At 40.8% G+C, this 12,245-nt stretch overlaps 1 protein-coding gene across 1 annotated transcript in view; it reads left to right on the plus strand.

The window, feature by feature from the left end:
- The window catches only part of AFF2 (ALF transcription elongation factor 2), a 217,356-nt gene extending 206,138 nt beyond the window's left edge, over window positions 1-11,218 (plus strand). The window contains exons 18-21 of the mRNA XM_081336915.1: window positions 269-362; window positions 1,136-1,179; window positions 7,060-7,274; window positions 8,592-11,218. Coding sequence (XP_081193041.1) covers window positions 269-362; window positions 1,136-1,179; window positions 7,060-7,274; window positions 8,592-8,713 — 475 coding nt within the window. The 3' untranslated portion in view covers window positions 8,714-11,218. The remainder of the gene's footprint in view (window positions 1-268; window positions 363-1,135; window positions 1,180-7,059; window positions 7,275-8,591) is intronic.
- Window positions 11,219-12,245: the final 1,027 nt, after the last annotated feature.

Genomic DNA, 12,245 nt, shown 5'->3' on the forward strand with positions numbered 1-12,245 from the left:
CTTTTTCTTTCTTTCCTTCTTTCTTTCTTTCTTTCTTTCTTTCTTTCTTTCTTTCTTTCTTTCTTTCTTTCTTTCTTGCCTTCTCTATGCTTTCATATTTGTCTTGTCTCTTTGTAAAAAAAAAAAAAGCTTAATAAAAATCATTTTAAAAACAGCTCTAGGTCAGCGCTAACCCAGCGTGGTTCTCTACTGTGCCTGGTGCCCAGAGATCACATCCTTTGGAAATAACGTCAAGTTTGTGTTTGTGTGTGTTTCCGAATTACTATAGCTACCGCTGCTTATCCCTCCTCTATCTGAGAATGTTTAAACTAAAGAAGGATCACGCCATGAAGTACTCCAGATCCTTGATGGAATATTTTAAGGTAAATGGCATTTAATTGCTTTTTATGCAGAAAGGGCAAACCCTCGTCATTAAGAGTTTGGGAGGAAACTGGGCGTGGATTCTCCTCCAATGATCCCTTCAAAGAAGACCTTCCTTGAAGAAAAATAAAGGGTGACTTTGGATATAAGTTCTGGGGATGATGATGATGATGATGATGATGATGGTGGTTGTTGTTGTTGTTGTTGTTGTTGTTGTTGTTGTTGTTGTTGTTGTTATTATTATTATTATTATTATTATTATTATTATTATTATTATTATTATTATTTGCAAAACTGATTTTTTCCCCAAAACATACTTTAAGGTCTCTGCCACAAGGCTTGGCTCCAGAATTTTTATAAAGTGGACGTAAAGTATATTTACGTAGTTTAATTGCCTCTCAGAAGAGAAAATGCTACCCTGTCACATAGCCACTTTTGGGGTGGGGGGGAGGGGGAGGGAAGCGCCATTTCTTTGTGTGTTTCTCTGTGTTGTGTGTGTGTGTGAATATATTGCAATAGATGAGCTACTATTGTGAAACGTTGATAATCATGCTGAAAGCTTTTGAAAGGTAACGTATTGTATTTATGGGCTCATGTAACACCACCCATTGGTTTTTAAAAATGCAAGTGGTTATTTGGTTTGCTAAGGCCATTTTATGCTTTCCTCCACTTAATTGACACTCTCTCTCTCTCTCTCTCTCTCTCTCTCTCTCTCTCTCTCTCTCTCTCTTTCTCTCTCTCTCTCTCTCTCTCTCTCTCTCCCTCTCTCTCACAGAATTCATCCAAAGTTTCACAGGCCCCTTCTCCTTGGGGAGGCAAGTAAGTATCCCTCGTTCTTGGAGGGGAATTGTAAAATAGGATATTGGGAAGAGGGCACATTCCTTGGTCGATGAAGCTCTATTGTTACATTAGGTTTAATGTTGTGGGGCGGGGCAGGGGAACGGTGTTGAAGTTTGACAAACAGAATGAAAAATTTATATGGATTGATAGATCCTGTGTTCTCCTTAAAGCCAATTGAGGACCATAACGGAGTTGGTTAGGAAGGACCACACCACTCCTGAAGAGTAAAGAAAAGTTTTTGGATCAAAGTTAATGTCTGTCTTTTCCCACCAACAGTGAATTGTTCAGTAACAAAAGCCAACAATTATTTAGTTGATATATGATAACTGCTGTTAATAAACTGGAAGCATCATGGAACTCAAATGAAGAATCTCTTCCCCCTTTGCTCTGCTCTGATTCAGTGCAAAAGTAGCTGGTTTCAACCCTGAAGCTCAATCTTGTTAACCACATGCATATTTGGGTCTTGTACACCCCGTGTTGTGCCACCTGCGCTCATTACCAAGCAGGCCGCACACTTTGTGATCAGCCAAGCTGAACGCACCCCGTCTACCATGAATAACGTGCCACCAGGAGCGTCTGAGACCATAAAGAACAGGAGGCCTTGTCACAACAGAATCATCCATCATGCAGGGCAGGTGCTGAGAGAGAGAGAGAGGGGAGCAAAGGTAGGCTACGATGGACAATTTGTTTTCCATCCTTGATGGCTTTCCCTTGAACTCTGGGCAGAAGAGGCCTCCGGGGAAGCAGGACAGGAGGAAGAAGCTGCTCCATGAGAACTCTTGAGATAACATGGATCTGGTGCAACACAAGGTTGTGTGTTACCCAAGACCTTTCATCTCCTGAAGTGGAACTCAACGCTTCTTCAGACTAGGACTGACATGGTCAAACATTGGGCTTCATTACTGGGGTGGTCAACATTATTCTTTTCCCCCATTTTTCATCGTCCAGGATAAGCCGTTGAAGGCCATCAAGTACTATAGATTGCGCGGGAAATAAGCGGTGGGTGTGACCGGATTCAAATATACAGTCGTAGTCCCCATCTTATGACCTCACTTGAGCCCAAACAGTCTGCTGATATCTGTGAAGTGAAGTTTGCCCCATCTTAACGTCCTTTCTTGCCACCGTTGTTAAGTGAATCGCTGCAGTTGGTAAGTTAGTCACACCGCTGTTAAGTGAATTTGGCTTCCCCGCTGACTTTGCTTGTCAAAAGGTCGCAAAAGGGGATCACATGACCCCGGACACCGCGACCATCATAAATCACTTGTCAAGCCTCCAAAGGTAAATCACATGCTGCAGTGGTCATAAGGGTGAAAAATGGTCATAAGTCACTTTTTTTTCAGTGCCGTTGCAACTTTGAATAGTTCCTAAATGAACGGTTGTGGACGGGGGTCAGCCATTCCCATTCTCACATTTCTTCTGAGCAACAGACTTTTCTCAGAAGTCTGAACTGCTCCTCTAGAGATTGAAATTATCATGAGGAGTCTACAGTTCCCACCCTTAACCTAGAACTTGGTTGCTACCTCCTTTCCACAATGGAAAATTGAAAACAGAGGGCTTCATCTGATTCCTATTTAATCATTGATTCCTTTTCCTAGGGAAATGGGATCTCTAATTCTGTGAGAGCAAGGCTAATAGATCTTTAGTTTAGAACACCAATACTCGTAAGTATTGTGTCGGGGGTGGGGCGGGGAGGAGGAGGGAAACTACACCAAATAAAATGTGTATCTACAGAATACACAATACAGAATAACAGAGTTGGAAGGGACCTTGGAGGTCTTCCAGTCCAACCCCCTGCTCAGGCAGGAAACGCTGCACCATTTCAGACAAATGGTTGTCTAAGCTCTTCTTGAAAACCTCCAGTGATGGAGCACCCATAACTTTTGGAGGCAAGTTGTTCCACTGGTTAATTGTTCTCACTGTCAGGAAGTTTCTCCTTAACTCCAGATTGTTTCTCTCCTTGATTAGTTTCCATCCATTGCTTCTTGTCCGGCCTCCTGGGGCTTTGGAGAATATGCTAATCCTCTCTTCCTTGTGGCAGCCCCTCAAATATTGCAACATTGCTGTCATGTCACCCCTGTCTTTCTTTTCACTAGACTAGATGTACCCAGTTCCAGCAACCGTTCCTTGTACGTTTTAGCCTCCAGTCCTCTAGTCATCTTTGTTGCTCTTCTCTGCACTCTTTCTAGAGTATCAACATCTTTTTTACAACATGGTGACCAAAACTAGCAGCAGTATTCCAAGTGTGGCCTTACCAAGGCATTGTAAAGTGGTATTAGTACTTCACTTGATCTTGATTCTATCCCTCTGTTAATGAGCGGATGGCCTTATAAAGTGGTATTAACACTTCACGTGATCTTGATTCTATCCCTCTAACCAGTGGGGAAATCAATAGATAAGTCTAAGGTCACATCCACATTATATGGATTTCTGAAATTTTGATCAGCTTCCAATGCATATTAACTAATAATAATAATTCAGTTTCTGAACTCTTGCTTGAATGTAAAATTCTGCTAGGAGCAACTGTCCCATAGTACTCTAAGCTGGCAGATGTTTTCATAATTGTTGGTGTTGAAAGAAAATTCACGTGGGAAGCTTAGTGAGCGCCAAGTAGGTAACTTAAAAGACAACTTCATAGAAAACTCAGTCCAGGTGATTTGATGCCAAAGAATTTTAAAGCCCTAAGAATTCCTGCAGAAATATAGGATTAATGCTCTACGTGATTCCTTCTACCACCCAGGAAGGGGGTTTAAGAACAGATTATGGGGAAATAGGCTAAGCTATTGTAGCAAATTGAATTTTTCTCCCCATCACTTATTAGCCAATAATTCAGACTGTTTCCTAAGCGGAGTGGGAAGATCACAACATTTTGAGGATCCTTTGTTCTATTATTATTCTATTATTTTCCTGTTCCTCCCCAGAACAGTTGAAATTCCAGTTGTTCATCTAGCAAAATCATTTTAAATTCTACCTGTCATATCAAACCTTCCCCATACGAAATAATGTAGCTTTTCCCTTTAATGCTGTCATAGAATCATAGGGCTGGAAGGGGCCATGGAGGTCTTCTAGTCCAACCCCCTCCCCAAGGCCCCACAATAGTTCAGGGTTGAAAAGAAGAGAAGGGGCAAAGGTCACTTTGTTTCCTGGCTAAAGGTAGCCTTGGACCATGATCTCCCCAGTCTTTGACCAGCACCCTATTAATTATACCATATTGTGACTTCTGAGAAGGAGCCCTAGCATTTTTTTTTATAGAGAGAGATTTTATTACTTTTCATAAGGTTAGGAATAAGGTGGGGTCGGGATTAGGATTGGGATTTGGGTTAGGGTTAGGGTTAGGGTTGGGGTTGGGGGTTTTCCAAATAACATTCTCAATATTTGGCAAGCAGCATAATGTCTGGGTTCATGTGTTTAACAAACAACAATAGATATAGTTAATTATCATAAACAATATGTTAATTAATCACTCAATAGCCTTCTTCTTGCTAATATATATATTCAAAATTACATATCTCCTTCCTTTCTCTCTGACTCGTCTTTCTAGCCATTGGTAGAAATTATCCCATGTTCTAAAGGACACCGAGTCTTTCTCTTTCATCTTGAAAGGCAATCTATCCATTTAATGATAACTTTATTGTCACTTTGAATGTACACCAATCGGCATACATCAAAATGAAATTTCGTTGCGTACAGCTCTCAAAGGGTCACCACCTCCGATATATACTTCTTGTTCGTGGCCCGCTCAAATTTCACATTGTCCATTTTAGTCTCTAGGGAGTGAACGATGACACACAGGACAGATGGAAATGGGGCTCCATGTGGATTAGCCCTCAAGTTAGCTTGTATTCTTTCCTTTTTCTGATCCTGACTCTTCCACCTTTTCCTTAAAGAGGCCTTGCTTCTTTTCACCCCTGGAGCACGCTGCTGCCGCCACCACCAACTCCTCCAAAAGCCTCTCTCTCTTCCTCTGGGCCTGCCGACAGCCTCATCCAGTTCCTTCGCTCCATAAGCTCTTTCTGCACACTCTAGAATTTTCTTAATTAGTACTTCTTCAGTTGGTAAGTTTTCATTTTTCCAAAGTTGGGCAAATATAATTCTTGCTGCCGTTAATATGTGTAGTATTAGATATCTACAATCTTTCTCATAATTAGCTCAGAAGGAGCCCCAGTCTTCATCCCATCCTCACCTCAGTTGGTGGAAATCACGTCAAGTTTTGGTAGCAGTTCCAATGGTGATGATATCCACAAAAGCAGTAGATGGAATACCATCCCACCAATAGTCAACGGAGGTAAAAGAGATTTACTAACAAGACCCCAAACAGGACTATTTTAACTCTTTGTTGAAGAGGTGAATTCTTGAAGGACAATTTCGAACTGAGATGGGACAGATTAAACTCCATCTCTGTCTATGTTATGAGACTAAGCCAAACTGGGGAAAAAAAATCAGGACTACAGGGTACATGCTTAGCGTGAATATTTTAACCCTCAGTAGCCTGCTGTTATTCTTCATCATCATCATCATTGTTTCACATCGGCTTTCCAAAGTAGGCTATTGCATTCTATTTTCTTTTCTTTTCTTTTCTTTTTTGGTAATATTAGCAAGAGACAGATGCTAACTATTCAATCTGAAAAAATAAAATAAAATGAAATGGCTGACAGAAAACGCACTTGTCACAATATCCAGCAGATTAATTGTCAAGCACAATGGAATAATGTTAATAAAATATGCAAATTAGATACAGCCTTTGGGCTCATGATTGGCTTCCGTAGGGAATCTTGGGACCTGAGAACATATTGCATAGCTGGATTCTTTTTTAATTTAGCAGCCTGAAAATAATCTTCGCAGCAGGAAGGGAAATTTGAAAGACTTTAAGGGAAGGAAAAACCCCGAATTGTTTTCGTTTGCCCTACTTCACTTCGGTGTTTATTAATCAACCAACCATACAGAGTAAACAAATTCTACTGAAGACAGCAGTTAATCAAAGGTTTCTCTTTGGAACATTGCCCCTAAATCACTTTTGGATGCCACTATAAGATTTGGGGCTAAAAGATAGGAATTTATAGCATTGTATATTTATTTAAAAGGTGCTCTTGGAAGTACGCTGAGTAAGAAGAATGCATCTCCACAAGTATATTGAAAGAGGCCTACTGAAACAAGATGGCTGACCGGGATTTTATTAGTTAATAGTTTGAAGTTCCTCCTGGTGCATCCGTGCTAAGAATGCCCAGGGAATTCTGGGAAATATGCTTTCAGCTGTCTCTTGGAGATCCCTCATCTCTTCCTCTCCAAAGAGGGAAACATGAAAACAAACAGGATTGAAGCTAGGCAGCGGTTGATCATCCCTGTCTAGAGATGGGGGGAATCAGATTAAATGTGTGTTAAGCTGTAGTTGCATTTTCTTTCTTTGAATTTTAGTTTCATGCTAACACAGAAGTAGGGAAATCCATCCAACGTTGGTTAGGCTGTGGTTCCAAGGAATCACCAAGTGGTCTTCTTCACCAAGACCGCTTCCACCAACAATGATAGGGTAAGCTCCTTGTATAGAAGCAGAGAGTAAACCTCACTCCCTTCTAGCACTGATGATGTTACCTAGTTCTGAAGAAGAACAGAAGAAGCTTCTGGAATGAGAAGCAGAATGTTTTCAAAGGAAAAAAACCAAGGAAGTCCAGTTCCCTTTTGGGAAAAGCAGCTTTGGGACAACCATGAGTTGGATGGTTGAGAATCTCCCTAGACATTTATCCAAGCTCGGAGAGCACCAAGGACTCTACACTTAAACTTGTTTGATCACGTTGACTAGATTAGGTCTGCTTCTCAACCAAAGGTGTGATAGAAATCAAATCCACTGGCTCTTTATCATGTTCCCAGGAGCACAGAAACGCCATCCCCCATGTCTCTGAGCCCCTCGCCCATCAGCAACCTTGGAAGTACCACAAGCACGGCAGGCTCCTCTTCGGTGGGGACCATCAGCATCCCACAACGGATCCACCACATGGCTGCCAGCCACGTCAACATCACCAACAATGTCTTGCGGAGCTACGAACATTGGGACATGGCCGACAAACTGACAAAAGAAAACAAAGGTATCTCCCCCTCGTTCTTTTTCTCCTCCCCGGTTTGAGATCTGCTAAGGCTACATTGATAACGATTAGACCCAGCGGCTCTCATCTTGCAGGTTAGCAGAAGATGCTGACTCACGGACTGGCTTTGCTACTGTTTGTGGTGAGGATTACTCTTCACCAAAGGGAGAGTCAATGGACGGGAAGACTGTTTCTGTATTCTTCTTTCTCATAGACTAACCCTCTGAAGCACATCAGTCAGGGCTCCGAGGGTCAAGAGGAGTTGAGAAAAGGAAGTGTGAGAGGACAGGATGGTGCCCTGTCCCTCTCTGAAAGGGACCAAGTAAAAGACCAAACTACACACCCCCCCTAATAAAATATAAAGGCTCACTAGAGTGTCAATACTTGCCATTATATATGGTCCCATGTCTTGAGCTCAGACAAGAACATGGGAATTTAGCACTCTTGCCAAAGTTTCAACCATTATTGCTGATCCCTGCCCTATTCTCTTCAAAACTAGAGGTTCTGAAGTCCTACAAGCCCATTAGATATAAGTTCCAAGTAGATAGATAGATAGATAGATAGATAGATAGATAGATAGATAGATAGATAGTAGATAGATAGATAGATAGATAGATAGATAGATAGATAGACAGACAGACTAGATAGATAGATTAGATAGATAGATAGATGATAGATAGATAGATAGATAGATAGATAGATAGATAGATAGATAGATAGATAGATAGATAGATAGATAGATGGTAGATAGATAGATAGATAGATAGATAGATAGATAGATAGATAGATAGATAGACAGACAGACTAGATAGATACATTAGATAGATAGATAGATAGATAGATAGATAGATAGATAGATAGATAGATAGATTAGATAGATAGATAGACAGACAGACTAGATAGATAGATTAGATAGATAGATAGATAGATAGATAGATAGATAGATAGAAGATAGATAGATAGATAGATAGATAGATAGATAGACAGACAGACTAGATAGATAGATTAGATAGATAGATAGATAGATAGATAGATAGATAGATAGATAGATATGAGAGAGAGAGAGAGAGAGAGAGAGAGAGAGAGAGAGAGAGAGAGAGAGAGAGAGAGAGTGAGAGAGAGAGAGAGAGATGACAAATGGAAGACACATAGATATGGATGTATAGATAGACATGGAGAGATAGAAATTGGGGGTGGGGAGAAAATTGGGAGCATAGAAAACTAACCAGTAAATTCCGTGCCACTTGCTTTGGGAATATACTCTCCCCCCCCCCCGCCCCAGTAGACGAGCAGAAAATAACATTTCTCTCTGTTTTTCAGAGTTCTTCATAGACTTGGACTTGGTGATGGGTCCTTTGACACAACACAGCAGTATGACCAGCCTGGTCCGTTACATCCGTCAAGGACTCCATTGGCTTCGCACTGAAGCCCACTTGTTGTAGTGATGGCCATGCCACCTGTCACAACTCCATCCCGTTTCCTTCATCGGTGCACAGGTGATCACCGATGGACAGCCACACTTCCTCCTGTAACTGTATTCATAGAGTTTAATTTTGTTGCTGTCTCTCTTTCTGTCTTATACAAAACACAAACTATTCTATCGGTCCAGAGTGGAATTGCCATAAATGGAAAATGTAGCTTCCAAGCAGGGTATGTGCTCCTCCTGTTGAACCAGCGTTGTTTATTTCCATGGCCTATGAACAGATCCTAGATCCTGCCAATATTGCCATCCGTAACCTACAGAATGGTCAATCCCTGCAGTATTGCACTTTGTTCGAGAAATATATTTGGGGGGGGAAGGGTTAATAACATTTTGAGGGCCCCTTTCTGAAAATTCTCATGCCTGCCAATTAATGCAGAGAAACTCCCTCTTCGCAACACAATGATGTACTTCTGATACAAACCATCCCTATTCTCAGCTCAGTCCTGACTTGTTACTAGACAAGAGGTCATGGTTACAATTGCAAAAGTGTGGTCCTTAAACAACTGTAACTTCAAGCATTTCCGTGCTGCCTTAACACCGGCACATAAATACACATGCATCACAAAAGACTTTGGGAGATCTCTATAACGAGGCCAGTGAATTACCATGTTTTGTAATTCTGCTTTGTGGATCTCCATTTTTGATGGGATAGCACCATGCCCTTTTTAAATCTATTTCACCACCATGGGACTCTTTTAAATGAAAATGATACCCAGTAGTCCATCCAGATATCTCTCTAATCTAAAAAAAATAAGGATGAGATGTTTTTTGTTATTCTAAATGTGTGGGGCATCTCCACAAATTACCATAGATTCATCTATGGTACAAGGTAATCTCATTTAATCTCATTTAATTGAACCATTTGTGGGTGGGGGGTGTCCATTACTCTTGAATGTCCATTAGATGCAGCCGTTAATTACCACAGCAATGGATGTCATGATGGAAATGAAGCCAATTGTCTGAAGATGTGAATGAAGCTGTAATGTTATGCAAATGACATAGATTGACCCTCATTGCCTCATTTGCATAAGGATATCATCATTGCTCAAAGATACATTGATACATTGTCTCCTCTAGATTTCTTGGGAAGGGATGGACTTGTGACCTGTTTTAGAAGGATGTCTAAATGGAAACTGGATCATTGGCATCCAGAGTCTGCGAAATAGAAGTTTTGTTAAAGCAAGGTTTCACTGTATCCCAACATGTGTTGGCTGGGGAATTCTGGGAATTGAAGTCCAGAGGTCTTAAAGTTGCCAAGGTTGAGAAACAGAGCTGGACCCAGCTGGTTCTCGTCTATGATGGCCCAATGTCCAAGCCTACTGAGAAGGCTCAGTATAATCACTGTAATGACTCCATTTCTGGGATAGCCTAGAGAGGTGTTGGGTTGTTGTTTTTTCATTCCTCACTACAAAGCTTTTGAGATGTGCTTTCAAACCTGTCCTTCTTTGTGGGTTGCAGCACACGCCAGAATGGTTTTAATGAAGCCCTTTAGGCATTAAGAGTCCTCTTCTATCTACAGGAGGGCAATCCTTTTAATAGGACCCCCAACCTGTCACCAAGCAGGTGTGGGAGCTTTCAAATCCTTCAGAACACTTCGTCAGGCAAGACATTCACAAAGACACAAGGGTTGGAAAAGATGCCAACAAATTCAAGAATTAAGTTTGTTGTCCTCCTCCTGTTCACGTTCGGCAGGAAGAGATCTTTTGGCTGACAGCAACAGCTGGGAGGGCTGTGAGATGAAGGGTTTTCCCATAGCAGAGGGAGTTGTGTACTGAAGAAATTGTAAATTATCATCATATTTTCTCCACTCATCCAGCGGAGGCCACACATCCATTGATATCCATCCCTACCAGGAGCTTTTAAGCAGGATGTGCCAGTTGTTCTGTCTCTACCTATGTTTCCAATCCTAGGAATAAAACCCAAGATATAAGAAGGAAGGCAAGACTGAAAACCTCTTAACAGCTGCAGGGTGTATTTCTTTTATCACACACACACACACAAAGGGAAGTAAAGAAACCAAAACACAAGGGATAAGGGGAAGAAAGCCTTTAAGATCAGAGTCCGCTTCCATTACACACTGCCTTGAACTTCAAAATATATTTCTTTTTCCTAAAAACAATAAGTAAGCCTTGGTAAGCCTTACAGAGTTGTCTTATCATTTAATGTATAAGCTTTATCCATTTGGACCGATGCCAGTGCAGTTTAGAACCGTGGCAATCCTTACCTGTGAGTAAGGTTTCTTGAATTCAGTCAACAGCTTGATTTTAGCTAGACTGTATTTCCATGAATTGCTTTTTTAAATTTGGTTTTAAACTGGACATTGGCTAATATTATTTTCATTTTGATTTTTTTCTCTCTCTCTTTTTTTTGCAAAACAGCACAGGTCCTCCACAATAGACTTTGTATGAAGGAATAAACTTAAGGGACAAACTTAAGGAAGGTCCTATTAATGTCAACAGTTTACTTGTAAATGTCAGGGGGGGAGGGATTGGGGGAAATTAATCCACGAAAATCATCAATCATCTAACAATGTAAATACCATTTTTTGTCATTATCTCTCCAGAATAATATTCCATTCTTATTAGATAATTGAGAGGAGAATCACTTGTACCTATATTCCCTTATATAATCCTATAATTTCAGAAAGTGATATGTCAGTGCTTCAAACTGCTGGGACATCTGGGGGTGGGTGGGAGTTTTGCATCCATGTGGCAAGATTTTTAACAACTTGAGTCCGAATCTAGTTTAAAAGGTTCACTTGATGGCAGTCAATAATTCACATTATTTTTTTTAGAAAAATAAATAAATCTAAGTCTTAAAGTATTTTATTCCACATTATACCACTATAGTTCAAAATCAGAAAGCAGCTCTGGCCACATATGGCTGGTCTACAAAGACTTTTGCCAGAATTTGATTATTTCAACCAGGCGAGAGATTTTGCATAGAAGAATAGATTCCCACAGAGACCCAAAGGTGCTTTTTCAAGAGGCAACTGGACTTTCTTTGTTTTTCCTTAAAGACATTTTGCTTCTCATTTCCTTGAAGACGTTTCGCTTCTCACCCAAGAAGCTTCTTCAGAACTTCTTCATCCATGACCTGGATGACTGAGAATCTCCATAGACATTCAGCTGTTGATTCCTTTATTAGCTTCATCTGAAGATCTTCTTTGCTTGCGTCTCCTTAAGCTTCCATTCTGGAAACTGAACATAGACTTCATTTCCCATCTGATTCCAAGAATTGCATCGTAACTCTTGAGTAGGACCAGTCTCTCAAATTTCTTACGTTTCTGTCTCCTTATCCTTCCCCAGTTCCATATTAGATTCATGAGAGCTTTCTTCTGCATCGGTGTAATGCATTTTGACAACATGCAATAAGGCAACTGTCTTCCTATCCAGATGTCTTGAGCCGTGTCGTGAGTTATGAGACTTTATACAACCAGTTTGTTTCTCTAAATCTCAGTTTAGAGGGCAAGGAAATGATCTGGGATTAAT

The sequence above is a fragment of the Vipera berus genome (genome assembly GCF_964194415.1).
Source record: "Vipera berus genome assembly, chromosome: 11".
In the NCBI taxonomy this organism is placed as follows: domain Eukaryota; kingdom Metazoa; phylum Chordata; class Lepidosauria; order Squamata; family Viperidae; genus Vipera; species Vipera berus.